At 40.0% G+C, this 21,047-nt stretch overlaps 1 protein-coding gene and 1 long non-coding RNA gene across 2 annotated transcripts in view; one reads left to right on the top strand and one right to left on the bottom strand.

Moving 5' to 3' along the window:
* Window positions 1-7,867: 7,867 nt before the first annotated feature.
* LOC138973622 (uncharacterized) overlaps window positions 7,868-21,047 on the top strand; it is a 21,577-nt gene continuing 8,397 nt past the window's right edge. Inside the window, exon 1 of the mRNA XM_070346341.1 lies at window positions 7,868-8,031. Within this exon, the coding sequence (XP_070202442.1) occupies window positions 7,974-8,031 (58 nt within the window). The 5' untranslated portion in view covers window positions 7,868-7,973. The remainder of the gene's footprint in view (window positions 8,032-21,047) is intronic.
* On the bottom strand, window positions 9,437-16,139 carry LOC138973620 (uncharacterized). The gene is made up of 3 exons (XR_011458083.1): window positions 14,311-16,139; window positions 13,232-13,396; window positions 9,437-11,910 (listed from the first exon to the last, which is right to left on the bottom strand). It is a non-coding gene; the product is annotated as an uncharacterized lncRNA (long non-coding RNA).

The following is a 21,047-nucleotide window of genomic DNA, read 5'->3' as shown; positions in this document are numbered from 1 at the left end:
TGCAGCCTGAGTGTCCTAGCTTTGTGCGTGCGAAGTCTACGGCCAGAGGGAAGGAGTTCATAGAGGTGGGCTAGGACATGGGACCTATCTGAAGCTATCCGCCTACTCTTTCTCACCACACGCTTTTCATACAGGGACTCCACACTTGCTTGCTGCCTGCCAATCACCTTGCTACTGACATTCACCATTCGCACTAAGACATTCCTGTTCTTCACACTCAGACCTCCATACCAGGACACAAAACCAAAAGTGATGACAGACTCGATGAAAGAGCGGTAGAAAGTTTGAAGGATAGAAGAGTTCACATTCAACTTCCTAAGTTTCTGAAGGCAGTAGATGCGTGACTGACATTTTTTGTGTATGAGGGTGGTGTTTGCATTGAAGGACAGCTTATCATCGATAACTGTGCCAAGATACTTATATTCAGTCACACGCTCAACAGTCACACCATCAATCATCAGGTCAGGGACAGGGGCAGGGTTTCTTCTAAAGTCTATCAGAAGTTCTTTGGTCTTTGTCACATTTAGGTCTAAAAAGTTGTCTTTACACCAGGCGTTGAAACGTTCTACTTCTGCAAAGTAAGTTGCGTCACTATTGGAGAGATCATCTGAATATTTGATAAGAAGGGTGGAGTCAGTGCCACTGCAGTCGTTAGTGTAGAGTGTGAACAACACAGGGGAGATAACTGTACCCTGTGGAGAGCCTATGGAGGAAGAGAGAGCTGTCTGAAAGCGGACTGACTGGGTTCTGTTAACGAGAAAGTTGATAATCCACAGGATAAGCCTTGGAGTCACGCTGTAGAGGAGAAGTTTCCGGGCCATGAGGCAGGGTTGGATAGTGTTGAAGGCAGAAGAGAAGTCTATGAAAAGAATGCGTACAAAAGAGCCAGGTTTTTCTAAGTGTGTGTATGCATTGTGTAAGAGTGTGAGTGTGGCGTCATCTGTGCATCTGTTCTGCTTGTATGCAAACTGGAAGGGATCCGACAGACAGTACAGATCCGACAAACAGCCATGCAGACAATATATATATACACACACTCACACGCCGCACACACAAAGGGAAGTGTCTGCCGTTTGAACATGTAGTAGTGCTATCGACACGTAGCGCTATCGACACGTAGCGCTACAGTACATTGATTTTTCAAAAATAGTGATATCGACACGTAGTTCTATTGAGACGTAGTGATAATGGCATGTGTGCATTGTGGCAATAGCACTACGTGCCGATAGCACTACTGTTTTTGGCAATTTGTGTCGATAGCACTACAGAAAATAGCGCAAACGATACGTAGCACAAATGACACGTAGCGCTAGCGGGACGCACCGTACTGATTTCGCCAAATAAATGCATTTGCATGCCGAAGTTATTCCTGCTTTGATTCCAATCATTCTAATTGATCTGAATGCAAAAAATATACGTAAACGAGCTGATCAAAACGAGTAACATTGCACCTGCCTATAGACTACTGCGAAAGCGAAGGTCGTCTGCGACTGAAGATTTTGAAGTCGAACAGCGTCGTTTCTTCACTCTCAGCGGTTGTCTTCATCGGAAAAGTGAAAAGCCTGACTTGCAATCTAGCGAAAGACACATTCTGTCTTTCCGTTCGGGCGTTGTTTTTGTGTACAATCTCTGAAAATGTTATTTCGAAAAAGGCGGCCGTCATTGTTTTGGGGTTTCTGCCTAGTGGTGCTTTAAACCGGTTTCAGACCGGAACACACTTCGGAGATGAAAAAAAATGGCAGCCCCCATGAAATCCGAAAGGTCACGCAAAAAAGTCGTGAATAGCGGACCCGCGCAATAGCAGACCCGCGCAATAGCGGACCCGCGCAATAGCGGACCCGCGCAATAGCAGACCCGCGCAATAGCGGGCCGACCCCGAATTAAAGACTTACCACATTAATTTTTAGAAGTCCACACACAAGCTATTACAGTCCATCCTCTTACTTTTCGTTCCATGTTTTTGGTTTTTCTGTACGTATAGATTAGAGGGTGTCCCCGAAGCGATTTGTAAACACAACATTTGCAGGCTTCGAAAACGCAATTGAAAAGCTCAATCATGCGCGTTTTAGATCTATTTTCCTATTGACATGATAATCAAATTTCGTTGTTCTAGTCCGAGTGGATTTGAAGATAAGCTTATGGCGAGTTGAAAATGCCTATTTTTGTCGCAAAAACCACGGCTGTTTACATATCGCAAAGAAGGAATGGACCTACCTACTAAAGGCAGAATATGTAAACCACCTCAGTGTCCTAAAGAAATACATAACGTAAAGAACCTGGGGCTTTGTTTGTCTTCAGTGCCAATAATGGAAAACTACCCAGCCAGACTCTCATGCTCAAATGTCAGTATATACCGATACACAATAGAGGTTGGACACAACAAAACCGAAATAAAACGGGTATATGACTTTGTACAGGTCCACAGCTCCCGCATAGTGTAAACCATCATCTTAACTTTTACATAAGCCACAAGCAACCTTTACACAAATACAACCAAAACAAACGATGAGGATGCACTGTCAATACTTGACATCGTCAATACTTGACATCGTGCATTGTCATGTCACAAATCTTATAGCGCGTAGAAACTTCCACTGAAACAAACGGAAAGCAAAAACAAGTCGCGTGAGGCGAAAATACAACATTTAGTCAAGTAGCTGTCGAACTCACAGAATGAAACTGAACGCAATGCAACGCAGCAAGACCGTATACTCGTAGCATCGTCAGTCCACCGCTCATGGCAAAGGCAGTGAAATTGACAAGAAGAGCGGGGTAGTAGTTGCGCTGAGAAGGATAGCACGCTTTTCTGTACCTCTCTTCGTTTTAACTTTCTGAGCGTGTTTTCAATCCAAACATATCATATCTATATGGTTTTGGAATCAGGAACCGACAAGGAATAAGATGAAAGTGTTTTTAAATTGATTTGGAAAATTTAATTTTGATCATAATTTTTATATATTTAATTTTCAGAGCTTGTTTTTAATCCAAATATAACATATTTATATGTTTTTGGAATCAGCAAATGATGGAGAATAAGATGAACGTACATTTGGATAGTTTTATAAAAACATTTTTTTTTTTACAATTTTCCGATTTTTAATGACCAAAATCATTAATTAAATTTTAAGCCACCAAGCTGAAATGCAATACCGAAGCCCGGGCTTCGTCGAACATTACTTGACCAAAATTTCAACCAATTTGGTTAAAAAATGAGGGCGTGACAGTGCTGCCTCAACTTTCACAAAAAGCCGGATATGTCGTCATCAAAGACATTTATCAAAAAAATGAAAACACGTTTTGGGGATATGATACCCAGGAACTCTCATGTTAAGTTTCATAAAGATCGGTCCAGTAGTTTAGTCTGAATCGCTCTACACGCACGCACGCACACACACACACACATATACACACACACACACATACACCACGACCCTCGTCTCGATTCCCCCCTCTATGTTAAAACATTTAGTCATAACTTGACTAAATGTAATTACCATCGCCGGTGTAAGCCAGCTTTTGCATACGCCACAAGCAACCCCCGCACTCCTAGAACTGAAAGAAACAGTATGCACCCCATGCCATGTACCAATACAAATGTTTTATATAATATCAATCGTGTAACCCATATCCACACGAAGCCACGCTCCGCCTGGCGTCTGGCATTATGGGGTTAGTGCTAGGACTGGTTGGTCCGGTGTCAGAATAATGTGACTGGGTGAGACATGAAGCCTGTGCTGCGGCTTCTGTCTTGTGTGTGGCGCACGTTATATGTCACAAAGCAGCACCGCCCTGATATGGCCCTTCGTGGTCGGCTGGGCGTTAAGCAAACAAACAACAACAACAACACGAAGCCACAATGTGATGGGTCACAGTCGGCCCCTCCTCGTTACAGCCTCAGACAATTAAATTGTTATGGTGAGGGGGGGGGGGGGGCAGAAATGTGGGATGGGAGAGGGCGTGAGTTGCTTTGACATCTTACTACTGTATATATATAAAGACGCTCGGTAAATTGCTGTCACAAGTTTCGAGCAGCCGCAGCCGCAGCCAAAGTGAAGAAGAATTTGCGTTCTGTATTTGTTTCGTCTAGATCGTCTGCACCGAATAGGCAAAAGTTATGGCGTCTTCTGCTCGTAACATCTTGCTTTGTGCGTGCTTCGTGCTGTCGTTGGCAGGTAAGTTTTAAGTATTTGTTTTCTTTGTTTATTTGTCTTCTTTCTGACTCTTAGATTGTTCCTTTTTGATTTAAGCTTGTTGTGGGTTTTGCTCCTTTACATTCCTTCGTTGTGATCACCCTTGCAGGAGTTGGCGGGATACTGTTGTTGTTGTTGGTGGTGTTGTCGATGATGGTGGTGTTGGTGGTGGTGTTGTGTCAGTGTAAGGAGGGTGGTGGTGTTGTGTCAGTGTAAGGAGGATGGTCATATGTGGTGGCTGTTCAGTCCTTATGGTTGTTCTGTGCGCGTATTGTCATGGCCATTTTTTTTGGTAAAGACTTGGTGTCCTACAGGCATGGTTTGTCAGCCTCTTAAGGACAGGACTGGGTTAATATGATATTTCAAAAAACAAAAACAACAAAAATAAGTTGCGTAAGGCGAAATTACTACATTTAGTCAAGCTGTGGAACTCACAGAATGTAGTCCGCCGCTAGTGCAAAAGGCAGTGAAAGTGACGAGCCTGTTTGGCGCGGCAGCGGTTGCGCTGTTCTTCATAGCACGCTTTACTGTACCTCTCTTCGTTTTAACTTTCTGAGCGTGTTTTTAATCCAAACATATCATATCTATATGTTTTTGGAATCAGGAACCGACAAGGAATAAGATGAAATAGTTTTTGAATCGATTTCGGAAATTTAATTTTGATCATAATTTTTATATTTTTAATTTTCAGAGATTGTTTTTAATCCAAATATAACATATGTATATGTTTTTGGAATCAGAAAATGACGTAGAATAAGATGCAATTGTTTTTAGATCGTTTGCTAAAAAAATAATTTTAATTACAAGTTTCCGATTTTTAATGACCAAACTTACTCATTAGTTTTTAAGCCACCAAGCTGAAATGCAATACCGAACCCCGGCCTTCGTCGAAAATTGATTTGCAAAAATTTCAATCAATTGGATTGAAAAATGAGGGTGTGACAGTGCCGCCTCAACTTTTACAAAAAGACGGATATGACGTCATCAAAGGTATTTATCGAAAAAAAGAAAAAAACGTCCGGGGATATCATACCCAGGAACTCTCATGTTGCATGGGGGTAGTGTGCACGAGTCAGTGAAAGGGGGAAGGGAACATCTTATCTTCATTGTTTACTGATAAGCGCTATATCTCTGTGGTTTTACCCCAGCGCAGCGCCTTGGCAGACACGAATCGAAACCATCATCTGACACATTAACTGATTTTTGACTGACCGATCAATTTGTTGAAAGCAACTACCATACATGGGCTTTTTATGAAATTTTTAATCAACACAACCCTCTTTGTGACAATAACAGATATTAATCGGGGTGAGTCTCATAGAAAATGAATCTTTGCCTGTTGTACACAATTTTGAATTTCACACGAAAAAGACGTTTTTACGCTTATGTCAAGAAAAACATAATTACTAGCAGCTAGACAGGTCAAGAAATTACAAGTGTTTATCGTAACACACTTTCTGCTTGAACAGCACCATTCAATCTAACACATTCCACCCCGACGCTGGCCTGAAGAAATAGGGAGGTTTCCGCCAGTTATCTCTCTGAGGTTTTGGGTGCGTGCCCCTTGCGGGGGCAAACAACATCGAGGTCACAAGCAGGGTCAATGGGAAGGTCGGCTTGGGCGGACAGGAGTGTGACGGCTTACTAGTGCCAAAACCTGGTGTTACCCATTATCACGTGATAATTACTAATTAACGCTGTCAGTTACTGTTTTCATCTGTTAGTTACTAATTTTCACGGGAAAATTACTAATTTTTAGTTTCGGCACTAGCAATCCGTCAGGAAGTGAGCCAAAACTAAAAATTAGTAATTAACAGGTGAAAGTTAGTAATTTGTCCGGAAAAATTAGTAATTTTCCGGGGAAAATTTGTAATTAACACGTGAAAATGGTAACTATCAAGGGAAAATTACTAACTTTCCCTTGATAATTACAATTATGAGGTTTTGGCACTAGTAAGCCGTCATACAGGAGACTACAATAGAAAGGTTTCCGCCAGTTATCTCTCTTTGAGGTTTTGGGTGCTTAGAGAGTACCGTACCCCTTGCGGGGGCAAAAAACATCGAGGTCACAAGGAGAGTCAAGGGGAAGGTCGCTGGGCGGACAGGAGACTATTGGAAAGCCAAGGCAGTGCGGACATCCCCCTACCTGAACTCTAACCACCATCATTCACCCTTACCTCGAGCTTCTGCTGACATATCTTATCTCGCGCACACGCATAGACCGCAGCGCCGTCGGCACACTATAAACATTCACACTCCCTTCGCTCTTACCACCACCATCCGCCCTACTACCCACTCGTCCTAAGACTATGTTGTTAGACAGTTTCCTCTCAGATAAAAACTCGAACATTGACCCCGGGTAAGAAGGTCAGTGTCTGGACAGGCAGCTGTGTTCAGATTGCAAGTGCGGGTCATTGACGCAGGTCTCAAGGCCAACCAGCTTTTACAATGCATCTGCCTTTGATCTGACCGCCCATCTAGAGCAAACATATTCCCCCTCTGTATTTTTCCTTTGATGTGCCTGCTATAACACACACTGACACACACATAAAGAAAAAGAAACAAAACAAGAAAGCAACTTAGAAAAAAATTTGTAGTCAGCTTTTTATACTTGGTTTTACACAACAAAAAACATAATTTGAATTAAAAAAAAATTGCTGATTTACTCTTTTGTTTAAAGTGTGTGTATGTGGTAAGTGTTTATGTGGTAAGTAAAGTTCAATAGTAAATTACATTGTAAATTGTGTGGTAGGGGGTACATAAAGGGGGTAACTTTCAGTGAGGTTTAGTGTGTGATTGTGTGACAGGGTGTGATTTCTTGTTTCTTTGTGGTGGCTTTTATTTTAAATTATTTATTAAAACAAGGTTAATTATCATTATATTAAAATATAGCATTTTAGTCATCAAGTTTTGTGTGTGTTTGTGGTAGTTATTAGTAGTGCAAATCCACATGTATGCATAATAAGTAAGAATATACGTCTTTTGTGTATGTGGTTAGCACGCGACGATCGAGCCACTGGGGCGGTTGTAAGAAATCCCGACTGGTTGGGGGCCGGTTGGGATTTTGGGGGGCCGGTTCAATTTTTGACTTACCGGCCCCCCTAGCCGGTAGCAAAAAAAGTTAAGGTACACCTTGTGAGTGTCAAGAAGTATGAAATACTGTAGAAGGAAGCTTGACGTGCATTGGTAAGTCACTACATCTACTCTCTCTCCAGCTCATTCTTCCTTTTTTGTGACAAAATTTGCTGCCAGAAACTGGCAATTATAATCCTCAGAATGCACCAGATTGCACCATTTTGCATCCTTTTTTCAAAAAAATTCCGGGGGGGGCATGCCCCCGGACCCCCCTCGCTTTGCGCCGAGACGCTCATTCCTCCCTATTTTTATCTTGGAAAAGTTGGCAGCTATGGTCACAGTCCGCCCCTCTTCGTTACAGCCTCACACAATGAAATTGTTATGGTGAGGCTTCTGTCGCAACACACAATTAATGCACGAGGATACTCGAATGTACAGATTACACGAAAGGGGGTGGGTGGGGGGTTGTATTGCGGAGGATAGTGGGGAGGGAGATTTGGTGTGTGTGTGTGTGTGTGTGGGGGGGGGGGGGCAGAAATGTGGGATGGGAGAGGGTGTGGGTTGCTTTGACATCTTACTGTATATATAAAGACGCTCGGGAAATTGCTGTCACAAGTTTCGAGCAGCCGCAGCCGCAGCCAAAGTGAAGAAGAATTTGCGTTCTGTATTTGTTTCGTCTAGATCGTCTGCACCGAATAGGCTATAGTTATGGCGTCTTCTGCTTGTAACATCTTGCTTTGTGCGTGCTTCGTGCTGTCGTTGGCAGGTAAGTTTTAAGTATTTGTTTTCTTTGTTTATTTGTCTTCTTTCTGACTCTTAGATTGTTCCTTTTTGATTTAAGCTTGTTGTGGGTTTTGCTCCTGTACATTCCTTCGTTGTCATCACCCTTGCAGGAGTTGGCGGGATACTGTTGTTGTTGTTGTGTTGTTGTCGGTGGTGGTGGTGGTGGTGTTGTGTCAGTGTAAGGAGGGTGGTGGCGTTGTGTCAGTGTAAGGAGGGTGGTGGTGTTGTGTCAGTGTAAGGAGGGTGGTGGTGGCTGTTCAGTCCTTAGGGTTGTTCTGTGCGCGTATTGTTAGGGCCATTTTTTTTTAAAAAAGAATTAGTGTCCTATAGGCATGGTGTGTCAGCCTCTTAAGGACAGGACTGGGTTAATATGATATTTCCAAATAAAAAAATAAAAAAGGGAGGAAAGGAATAGGGTAAGGCCGAGCAAGCAAGCCCCCCCCGACGACTGGGACCCAGGACCCACTCTCCATAAGGATGGGGGTGGGGGTATAATAAGACGTATATATGTTACAATCCTTGTAAAAGGAATAGTTATGGTCGTATGCGTTGTCTTACTTGTAACTTGGGGGGGGGGGGGGCCATTAAAAGTGTAATCTTTAATTCATATAATTATTTCACAAAAGATGTTAAAAACTTAGGACCACCTTTGGTTAAAAAACTTTAAGAAGGAAACGTTATGTGAAAAATAGAAAACCTGTGCTACCACGTAAAAATCAGACACACACATTCATACTCGCCCGCATTCATACCCTGTGCCATTCGGCACCTATCCATAAAAATTGGTATTGTTAAGAACTGCTTTGTCCGCCAGCAATACCCAGCCAGCAAAATTTTGCGCAGCGAATGCGTGTCGCAGTCGCCAAACTCTGCGTAACAACTGCACTGGACGCATGCGTAACGCGCGCGATTTTGCAAAGCGAAATACATGCGTGACACACTCGTTTTCCCTCAGATTACGCAGACCATACGCACCTCCAGCGCACGCTTATTTGACACCAAGACAAATTCGCACTCTCCACGCAGACGTCACGATTGCTTTACGCATTCTCACGCTATTAACGCGCTCTCCACGCAGACGACGCGATTGCTTTACGCATTTAACGCGCTCTTGACGCAGATGTCCTGATCATCTTACGCACTCTCCACGCAGATGTCACAAATTATTGACGCATTCTCAGGCATTACGCGCTTTTTACGCTCTCTTCACGCAGATGTCACAATTGCTGTACGCATTCTCACGCATTTGACGCACTCTCCACGCAGATGTCACAATTGCTTTACGCATTCTCACGCATTTGACGCACTCTCCACGCAGATGTCACGATTGACCTACACAATTTTACGCAGACCACACAACCGCTTTACGCACTCACAAACAAATAATGGTCAGTGCACAACATTGTATTGATCCAGAAAGACAAAGGTCAAGCGTGCAGGTTCGATAACAGAGATGATCATAATTATGTACAAGTTCTAAAACAAAAATGCAGTCAAATAAATTGATTAAAACAAAGGAGAGATTTGAATCTCGCTTATTGCCATTGTGACTTCCAGGTTTTAATTTCACTGCATTTTGACATACCAGCAGCACGGAAACAAAAATGATCAAAATACTATTCAAAGCAGAATTCAAATTGGCAGAACAAAGAATAAATAGAACAAAACCCTGATAGTCATCATCGATACGCCGTAGTACATGCAGTGAAGAATCCAGTATAACTTATAAGAGAGAATTTTGATGTACACTCGTCACTATATCACATTGATGTAAACAAATAAATAAATAATTGGCACAGCCTAGGCATAGGCAGCAGTGAGTTGTATCAACATGTTTGAATACAGAACAGCAACAAAAAGAGAAAAAAAGTTCTACAAGCCAGCTAATAGTTGAACTTCAGATTACTAATGATATCACAAACAAACACTTAGTTAATGCCCATTCTCCAGGGATCGAAATCCAGTCAATGTACACCAAACTAGGATAACACATACATTTAGAATCTATCACGACTGCATAAAACATTGGTATGCAATTCACAAAGCAAGGAACTTGAAACATGAACATTGACATTAAACGTATGTGCCCCACACACATTTCGGACAAGGCAGCTGAACGAAATTCAGATGTGGATGGAGCACAAAATAATTAGATGGGGCGGCGTGAAAGCATACTGGGACAAGGAACAAGCAAGAGAAAGAGGATAAGAAGATAAAAGGAAGAACAAACAGAAGAATAAGAAAGAAAAAAACAAAATAAGAGAAGGAGAGAGAAAAAAAAAGGAAAAAAAAAAAAGGAAAAAAAGGGAGACAATCATGTGAATGTGTACCATTTAAATAAAAGAAATTACAAAAATTACTTTTAAAAAGGAGACATTTCAGGTTTTGATTTAAAGTGTGTTAACATATTCACATATACCAGTAACTTTGCATGGAAAAAAAAAGGTCACAATGATTTGAAGCAAATTCAAATGCCAGAGAAAAAACAGAACAAAACCCTGATGTCATCATTGATAATCAGTGGTACGTTCAGTGAAGAAAAAACAATTGACACAACCTAGACATGGGCAGCAGTGAGTTATCAAGTTTCACTACACAAAAGTAACAACTACAATAATGAAACAAAAGGTAAAATGCCAGCTAATAGTCAAAATTCAGAACAATATCAAAAAGAAACACTTATTCAATGCCCCTTCTCCACTGATATGTATAAGCACACCAACATGACATAAACTCATAAATTAAAAAAAAAACATGACATAAAACTCATAAATTAAAAAAAACTTATCAGACTGCGTAAAACATAGGTTTGCCATCTCAAAATGGATGTAAAACACGCAGCTTACTCACAAAATGATAGACAAGTCTCCAGCGGCCAGCTGCTCAGCAAACAAAATAAGGTGGCGAGGATCAATATAATTGAAATGCATTTTTTTTGCTGTTTCGGAGAGAACTTTGCTTCATTTACCTTACACTGCCTGCATTCAAGGGCTAAATTTTTATCAGGTGCACCAAGACTTACATCTATAGAAATCCAATCATAACGGTTTTAACAGCAAAAAAACAAATATATATTTCTAGTCTCGCTTCTAAATTCTCAACTCAACTCCAAAAAATAATAAAGAACAACAAAAACCCGCATCATGCATTGTCTCCTTCAAGCTGCCTAGGTTGTTTGCGTTCGACTCCCATAAATGACAAGGAATTGTTAAAACCTTTTCTTTCTATTTGTTCACTTTTTGTTTTCTTCTTTTCTGAACTCTTTATACTTGTATTTTATTCATTTTAATTTAGCCTGAAGGTTTGAGTCGTGTATTAAAAATCGAATATAGTGTGTAAGTGCCCTTGAACAGCTTTTCCAGAATCATGTATTCTATATTTTTAGTATGGGATACCCACAAGAAAAGTTCAAATGCATCCATGCGTCTCCACTGATAGTAATGGTAGTTGAGCACTTCCAGTTTAGTCTTCTGTCGTTCTGACACAACCTAAAAGGGTACATCATGTCTGAACATCATCTGTAGAAGAGTGTGACGTTTAAAGCTTAGCTTAAATAATGTCCAACAAAACCCCAGACTCTTCTGTACATTACCCATCAGCCACACAGACCTGAACTGTGAAATACAATTACTCACTAGCAATTTCTCAGGCGAGTCAAATCTTACATTCATCAAATTTTTGCAACTAGCATTGTAAATAAGCCTACAGAGATTACAAAGTTCAATTACTGCAAACCAAATCATGAAGGCTCTTCCATGGCCTGTTGTCTCTTTCTTTTATCACAGGCTTCCAAAAACCAGTCTTGAACGGCCGTCTTCAAGGTCTTGACCTGTGGCACCCGTACAGCTTCACGGAACAGCCTCTGCATGACAAAACAAAAAAATAACATGAACTTAGATCATCAAACAACTATCACTGATTTGAGAAAAGTCTCAAGTTTATTTCCTGACGCCTGTAAACTTGCTAAAAATCATACAGACACACAAACTTGCATACACACCATACGCTTTTACAACACACCAACTATACTTGAGTTAGGAAATTACAACACATTGTAATCCTTGTAGAAGAGAAGTAAAAAAAAAATACCTACCCTAATATTTGTTTTAACCCTTTCGCTGCCAATCAAAACTTGGGTATGTGCATTCCTGACTGCCAGGGAATATTGGAGTTTGGGGTGTAATAATTCACAAAAAAATCTAGCTTCAAACTGGCAGTAGGTAGGTAAGTAAAACCTATGTTGTTTTTAAAGGAAATTGAACCAAGAATCTGTTTTTAGTGTCTAATCATGGAAATGATAATTAGTTTGGCTTATAATGATGTTTAAATATGAACTTTTGAAAAATCAGCCCGGCGCATCTTCCGGTGCCTGTGGATCAAACACAGGTGGCTGTTTTGCTCGCTCCAAGAAAGGATTATAATCACTGTCATCTACCTGTTTCCAACGAATTGTCCGAAAGAAGATCTCCCCCTTCCCCTGTCAGTATCCATAATCATTTGCACCGCCTGTAGCGTCAGTCCGGCTTTGTTTTTCCCTACTAGGGCCCGGTCGACAGTCACCGTTAGCCATTTTGACGAGTCGAGATTTCTCTCCCATACCCTGTCGACAAGGCCGAAAATAGCCTTCAAACGCAAAACCGCGTCACCATTTATGTTTATTCATGAGAATGAGGTATCCTACCAAGCCATTGGCTGCTATTTGTGTGTCAGCAGTGACGTAGCATTTCTGGAAAATCCCGGAACGGAGAAGACGGGTTTACCCGTCCTAAGGCGCTGCGGCTGCACAAGCGCATGACTGGTATACCCGTCATAAGGCAGTCAAGTGGTTAAAGTTACCTTTACTATGACTTTTTCTTTGGGGGCCTTCGGAAATTCATAATACATGTACTGTGACGTGCAGACGCATATGTGACGACATCATACCGTTTGCTAACATCCTTATTTCGTATGTAGTCGAAAATCCATGACACTGACAAATGAGCTCAGGAACTTGGCTTCTAGCAATTTAATGTTAAGCGTAAAAGCTTTGACAACTATCATTCACATGTGAAACATGGCAAATTTAAAATTGATTCCAAAGAACAAAATTTGAGACAGAAATAACTTGTTGTTTTGTAGACATGGATTTTATCTTCTTCCTAAAAGGACCAGGATGATTTTACAAATTATGAAAAACAACTCACTGTCGATGGCTTTTAGTCGCAGCGTACACCATGGTCTCTTTCCCTGCCCTCCCCCAGAGCCCCCTGTCAGCAACCGTGTAGCCTATGGAACACCTTCGTCATCACAGCATCAGTAGTCGTCTTTAGTTCATGTCCACCAACCACACCGAGCTCATGGTCATGGATCTGAAACAAACAAAACAAGCCAACTGAATTCCAAAAATCAAATATTCAGACAGCTCTTCTTCACATACAAACAATTCAATCTGGAAGCATCATACTGTCACCTGGAACAAAAAATCAATAATCGCACTTGCTTTAAAAAAAAAAGTTTTCAGAAGAGCAAATGGTGATTGAGTGTAGCATTGTCATAAAATGTAATCACACACCTCAGGTGACCTGCATCAATCATTCAATACTATCTCACAAATCTTCATTTGGAAAGCACAAACATAGTTAGAAGAGAGCGTCAACCGTGATACTATTCAGTGTGGACAATTTTTTTCTGACCCATAATCCGATGCCTACACAAAGTGAGAATCAGAACTCACAAGAAGGCACTGTTGCATGTTTGTGATTATTTGCTTGAGTGTAGCACTTGCAATTTTGAACTTGAGGAAACAGCGTAGCAATTTCTGTTACATCCCTGAAAACCTAGCAGATGGCAGCTCTGGCCACAGAGCAATATTTGCATTATTTCTCACAGATGCAATGATCACAGAAAACAAAGTGGTGCATGCATTTTCCGCACCCCACATGAGAAAAAGAGGCCCATCATTGTGCGTACCCATAAGCATAGTTTTATCATCAAAATGTGTTGGTTAAATTCACAAATGTGACCAATACGCATAAACCTTGCATGAATTCCCAGGATAATGGGAAACTGGTCATGACTGAGAACTGATGAACAGTTAAGATACACCCGTGAACCGTGATGACATCTGGCATCCTCCAAAAAGCACACACTCAAGGTAACATTTAAAGCCTAAAGAGCGTCTAACAATAACATGTCACTCTCACAAGATCTTGCTACAGTTATCTGGGGAAAATAGCACAGGCATGACTGGTCTGCTTTAACAATAGCATTCAAAGCCACCTACCAGTGATCACTCCTTCGACAGATCCATCATGTGCCTTCAACATCTTCCACACTCAACAGTAAAAAGATGACTCCATCGAACAGTAGCACAGGCTCTGGCTCCACCATGATTCTTTGGCGACCAATTACTAAATTAGTCGCATCAGGTCCATCTGCTCCTGTAGAACCTTCTCCAGCAGCAAGAACTGATGTTTATCTTGCCGCTCTGCTCTGCTCGTAGTCTTGTGTCCGCTGAATGGAAGAAAAGAAGAACAAAAAGACATTTACATGAAGCAATACATATTTTAGACAATCTGTCGGCCTGAAAAGAAACCATCAGCACTAAAAAACAATCTGAGCAAATGTTCAAAGTAAACGTGACATCTCTATATTTTTGAATGAATTCAGGAGAAGATGAGGAATATATATATTGCAATCAATTTTTAAAGGGGCATACAGAGTGGCATTTGATGGGGTAATAAGATGTAGGGACTCAGCAGTTGGAGATGAAAATTTTTGTGTGTATTTACTTCAAGCAGATTTTTTTTTTTTTTTTTTTTTTAGACAGAAGAACAAACACACACTAAAAATCATTGTTTAAAGTTGAACTGACCTTAAATTTTCCTCCAAACACTAGAACTTTTTGTATTCATTCAAAAATATTCATCAAAAAGGTTAAATTTTAAATTCAATTTTGCAGACTTTGGATGAAAAGTTACTCTTCTCTGGCATCCCGCGGACACAGTTCACACTTTCTCATCAATGAGATGCCTGTGTTAATTAAAAACAAACATCAATAAAACTATTAAAATAAAATAAAAATTTAAATATAAAAATAAAATCGACCAACCGCCCCCACCCGATTTTTTTTCCCTTTGCTGGAAACAATACATTTGTTTCACTAAAACAGTAAAAGAGATCAGCTGAATTTGTTTGACACATCTGGTTATAACTAAAAGAATAAAACACAAAATAAGCCAAAGTCACAGAACAAAAAGACGCTGTCAGTGTCACTATCAATGACTCTAAATGAGACACTCATTGCTATCGAGCCATACCTGTTCATCTTCACCTTGCCGGGACGGAACGACAGTCTGCGTTACTGGCATCGGTGGCGGTGTTAAGGTCACTGTCCATCTCAGCTTTCTTCACCTTCAGTTCAAACAAGCAGTGAGCACCGTCATACTCAAGTCAAAGCTTTCTGAAAAAATAAATACTTGGAAGTTAAATAGGATCACATTGATTCCCAAACCTAACAGTAACAGTAACACGCAAACATCAAAACTGGAATATTAATTATTAAATATAAGCATCTCAATTTCACTAAATTAGTATATTTATTTTCTCTGTAATGTATTTTTTTTATTTTTTTATTTCAAAAAAATCTGTTTTTCAACTTTATCACTGCACACGCTGACACAGCCTCTGCCTGCCTCTCTAGTCTATGCATGCCTCGGGAACAAGGGTAATTTTTCTCTTTTCCGAGACTCAGACACAGAATATTCCACTATGAGTCTATGTCAGTATGCGGAACTGAAAGTTGAACATCTGTGGAAAAATAAAAAGATACAAATAAAAAAAAACAGATTTATGAAGAGCCTATTAGTATTACTACTAAAGCTCCTGACAACTGCTGCCGCAATGACTCGACCAGATTAGGAACCAACCAAAGTTCACCAAGAAACAGACAATGAGACATAAAATGATAAACGAAAATTCAGTTTTTATGGTGCCGTGAGCGACCCGCGAATCGGGATTCGGATGGTATTTTCACTCTTCCACAACTCCTTAAAAACAAACCACTGCATCAATCAACTTTATGTTTTTGGAAAAGTTAGTTCATTCATCCATCTTTCAGACAAAACAAACATGAATGAATAGAACAGTGTTCTTCTAGGCGAAAAAAAAATCGAAAGTGTGAGAAATTCTCTCTGGAATCAAACTCGGAAGCCGAAGCCGCGAGCTATCAAAAATTCAAATTCCCAAATCTTTCCTTCAGTTGATCAACTTACCTATTCTTGAAAGAAGTCAATCTTCATTTCAGAGAGAAGGATAAGATTACCTTGCATCCAATAAGCAAGTCAAAAATACAAGTCAATATGAAGAAAAAGCAAAAAAACGCCGATACAATGTGGATTTGACAGACTTCTTGCCAACAGGAAGTTGGAGATTGTCTGATTGACAAGGGAAATAACTTCAATAAATTGCTCTTTTCAGTCAAGGTAACTGTCTCCCCTGAAATTGAACTTTCATAGAGATTTTCTTCCAAAGCAAAATAAAATAAAATGAAAATATGCTGAGAACAAATTTTATGTAACCATTAACATCAGCCTTTATTTTGAGTAGATAATTAGTTTCAAAGTTACTTTAGTTTACATTTTTTTGTTTAATCTGAATTTTTTAAATGTTTTTATCGTTTTGTTATGGGTGTTCATATAGATTTCAGTTATCTTTTCTGTTCATATAATATTTGTATTATGCTTTGCCTAGATTTTTCCACGACATTATTTTGTGGAAAGCTGATTCCTACAACAATACCAAATCCCCATTACAATAATTATATTACATACTAAAACAATTATAATGATAATACAAATTAAAATAATCATATTTATTTTAAGATAAAAATAATCAGGATAACAATTAAGCAAATAAATGTTAGTAATAACCAAATGATTAAATAACAAGTCGCGTAAGGCGAAAATACAATATTTAGTCAAGTAGCTGTCGAACTCACAGAATGAAACTGAACGCAATGCCATTTTACTCGTAGCATCGTCAGGCCACCGCTCATGGCAAAGGCAGTGAAATTGACAAGAAGAGCGGGGTAGTAGTTGCGCTAAGAAGGATAGCACGCTTTTCTGTACCTCTCTTTGTTTTAACTTTCTGAGCGTGTTTTTAATCCAAACCTATCATATCTATATGTTTTTGGAATCAGGAACCAACAAGGAATAAGATGAAAGTGATTTTAAATTGATTTGGACAATTTAATTTTGATAATAATTTTTATATATTTAATTTTCAGAGCTTGTTTTTAATCCGAATATAACATATTTATATGTTTTTGGAATCAGCAAAGGATGGAGAATAAGATAAACGTAAATTTGGATCGTTTTATAAATTTTTATTTTTTTTTACAATTTTCCGATTTTTAATGACCAAAGTCATTAATTAATTTTTAAGCCACCACGCTGAAATGCAATACCGAAGTCCGGGCTTCGTCGAAGATTACTTGACCAAAATTTCAACCAATTTGGTTGAAAAATGAGGGCGTGACAGTGCCGCCTCAACTTTCACGAAAAGCCGGATATGACGTCATCAAAGACATTTATCAAAAAAATGAAAAAAACGTTCGGGGATTTCATACCCAGGAACTCTCATGTCAAATTTCATAAAGATCGGTCCAGTAGTTTAGTCTGAATCGCTCTACACACACACACACACACACACACACACGCACACACGCACACACGCACACACGCACATACACCACGACCCTCGTTTCGATTCCCCCTCGATGTTAAAATATTTAGTCAAAACTTGACTAAATATAAAAATTAAATGGGAAAACCATTACATAAAATAAAAATATTTTTATTAAACTTTTAAATGCATTTTTTTTTAACCGAAACTGTCTTAAGATAAACTGAAAAATAACGGATTGAAAGTTTTTATGCAATTTTTTTTCTAAAAAAAAAACCTAGAAGTTTTTGAAGAAGAATAACTATTCATAACCAAAATTTAAAAGTAAATATTTTTTAATAACATAAAATATAATAAATTATTTCATGAAGTAAATGCATAAACCCACGGTATAAAATTAGGAAAAACAAAAATTGCAATCACCTTTTCATTGAATCCATGCGTGCTAAACACTGCGTGGTGAAGTCGTTTCGAATGCGACAATCTGCGTAAAAGTTGGCGAAAAGTAACGCGCGCGAAGCGAAGGTGTCACGAGGCCGTACGCATCCCCGCATGAAAAACGCAGAAATAACGCATGCGTCACGCAGAATCATGCTGGCTGGGTAGTCGCAGTTGAGCCGACAGTACACTAGCATTAAAAGGATGCATTAGTTTTTCTTAAAAGATTGTTTTCTTCTTCTTCTTCTGCGTTCGTGGGCTGAAACTCCCACGTGCACTCGTGGTTTGCACGAGTGGAATTTTACGTGTATGACCGTTTTTACCCCGCCATTTAGGCAGCCATACGCCGCTTTCGGAGGAAGCATGCTGGGTATTTTCGTGTTTCTATAACCCACCGAACTCTGACATGGATTACAGGATCTTTTTCGTGCGCACTTGGTCTTGTGCTTGCGTGTACACGCGCTGAGAAGGATAGCATGCTTTACTGTACCTCTCTTCGTTTTAACTTTCTGAGCGTGTTTTTAATCCAAACATATCATATCTATATGTTTTTGGAATCAGAAACAGACAAGGAATCAGATGAAAGTGTTTTTAAATTGATTTCCAAAATTTAATTTTGATCATAATTTTTTAATTTATAATTTTCAGAGCTTGTTTTTAATCCAAATATAACATATTTATATGTTTTTGGAATCAGGAAATGATGAAGAATAAGATGAACGTAAATTTGGATCGGTTTTTAAATTGTTTTTTGCTTTTTTTAACAATTTTCAGATTAAATGGGTGAAACTAGCCCGTCAATTGACTGAAATCCGTCAATCTGACAATAAGTCTGTCAATCCGCAATTTTGAGAGAAAAAAAATTGAGGAAAAAAAAACCGAAACTACTTGCGGAACGCGTTTTCGAACTGCTATAGTGAACCGGTTGCAGTTTGCCCAGAAACTCGCGGTAAACCCCGTATGTGAGGTTTTACTTTGCTTTCGGATTCGCTCTGCATCACGATAAAAAAAAGAGTTCCCTCGCGTTTTGGCATGCATTACGAAGTGGTGACACGATTTCTGCGACAAAGATGCCGGTTTTGATGGAAAACGCACGGACAGATCTTATTGATGCTGGTCTAGCCAACAAATGGCGATGGGACTGGTTGGAGTTCATGAAACTAACACCAGAGACATAGATATGTATGTCTCTGCTAAAACTGTGTGTGATAAGTTTGGCAGTGCTTGAAACTCAAGTGCTTTTCTTTGAGAACTTTGCACTGCAGTGGAACCCCTCTCTAGCGACCTTGAAAATGTTGACAAAAATCGGTCCTTATGGAGGGGGGTCCTTACAGAGGGAGGGGGCGGGGTCAGGGGGCCACAAAGAAAGTCACCTCAGATTTTCTTAAAAAAAGAAAACAGAGAAGTTTGAGTTGCTGACGACCGTTTCCTCAAGCAAACTGCTTCGATTTCATGTTTGACATTGTCGATGGTGTCCACCAGTTTTGGTGCATGTACTACCCTTAGATCTCAGTACAGTACCCTGGCCAAGTTTCCTCTCAAGACATCAAAGAGACCGCGCCATAGGTTAAACTCCCCATAGGTTAAACTCGGTCACTGACCCGGGTGCATGAAGTGTTTCCTCTCTCAGATATGAAAGGGGAACCACCTCTCGTAGCTAAAACTGGGTCAATGACCCCTGGGAAGAAGGTCAGTGTTTTTTAAGAAGGCCACCCAGCTATCACAATGGACCTGCCTTTGATCTCGATGATTGGTTTATGATGTTTACTCAGCCCACCCACCCATCACACCTCTCAGCGGTTTAGTGCCTTTGCTTACGCGTGATGCGTTAGGCTGACCGGCTGAGAGTCTTGGCTTTGTCTGACAAAGTCGTCACACAAGCTGTTAGGTCGGTCCTTAGACGTTAGAGCGGGGTGGTCGCTACACTGGTGACAACTATATAAGGAAACACATCGGTTAAAAAAAAAGGGTCGTTGTGACGCGGTAGTCGTTAGAGAGGGGGTCTTAGAGAAGGGTTCCACTGTATAAGAGATGCTACTGCTTAGTTGCTACTTTGTGCAGTGCTACATCATGCTGTTTGCATGTGTGACATTCTATTTCATCATTTATTTCAATGCCTGTCTGGCAATGTTTGCTTCTTATAATTAAATATTTCGAACTTTTATTTCAGTTGTTCAGTTGTTCAGTTGTTCACTTTCTATTTCATGTAGTATGGCTGTTGTCAATGTTAATTGTTATCAATTGTGTCGTTGTGTTGGAAGATGCAAGTGTGAAAGGATACACACAAAAATGATTACTTCTGTGAATTGTTTTGATTTTGTTTACCCTTTTTACCATATCATTAGAATCTGAAGGTAGTTTTTTGACCTGCATGATAGTGTATTTTTTTGCCAGGAAAGGCCACAAAATCACAATGAATAATGCAAAAATTCGTTTTCGGCCGGCGGGCGTTGCTCCCCTGGACCCCCTAACGGGGCCCTGCCCCGTACCCCGTCAGGGCCTAAACGGCCCCTGGACCCCCGCCTAAAAAAAATGTCAGTCAATTTGATTTTCCTAGGTTTCACCCATGGTTAATGACCAAAGTCATTAATTAATTTTTAAGCCACCAAGCTGAAATGCAATAGTGAAGTCCGGCCTTTGTCAAAGATTGCTTGGCCAAAATGTCAATCAATTTGATTGAAAAATGAGGGTGTGACAGTGCCGCCTCAACTTTTACAAAAAGCCGGATATGACGTCATCAAAGACATTTATCGAAAACATTAAAAAAAACATCCGGGGATATCATTCCCAGGAACTCTCATGTCAAATTTCATAAAGATCGGTCCAGTAGTTTAGTCTGAATCGCTCTACACACACACACACGCACAGACAGACACACACACACACGCACATACACCT

This window comes from Littorina saxatilis, linkage group LG8 (genome assembly GCF_037325665.1).
Source record: "Littorina saxatilis isolate snail1 linkage group LG8, US_GU_Lsax_2.0, whole genome shotgun sequence".
NCBI lineage: Eukaryota > Metazoa > Mollusca > Gastropoda > Littorinimorpha > Littorinidae > Littorina > Littorina saxatilis.
This window is presented reverse-complemented; position numbering and strand designations above follow the sequence as displayed.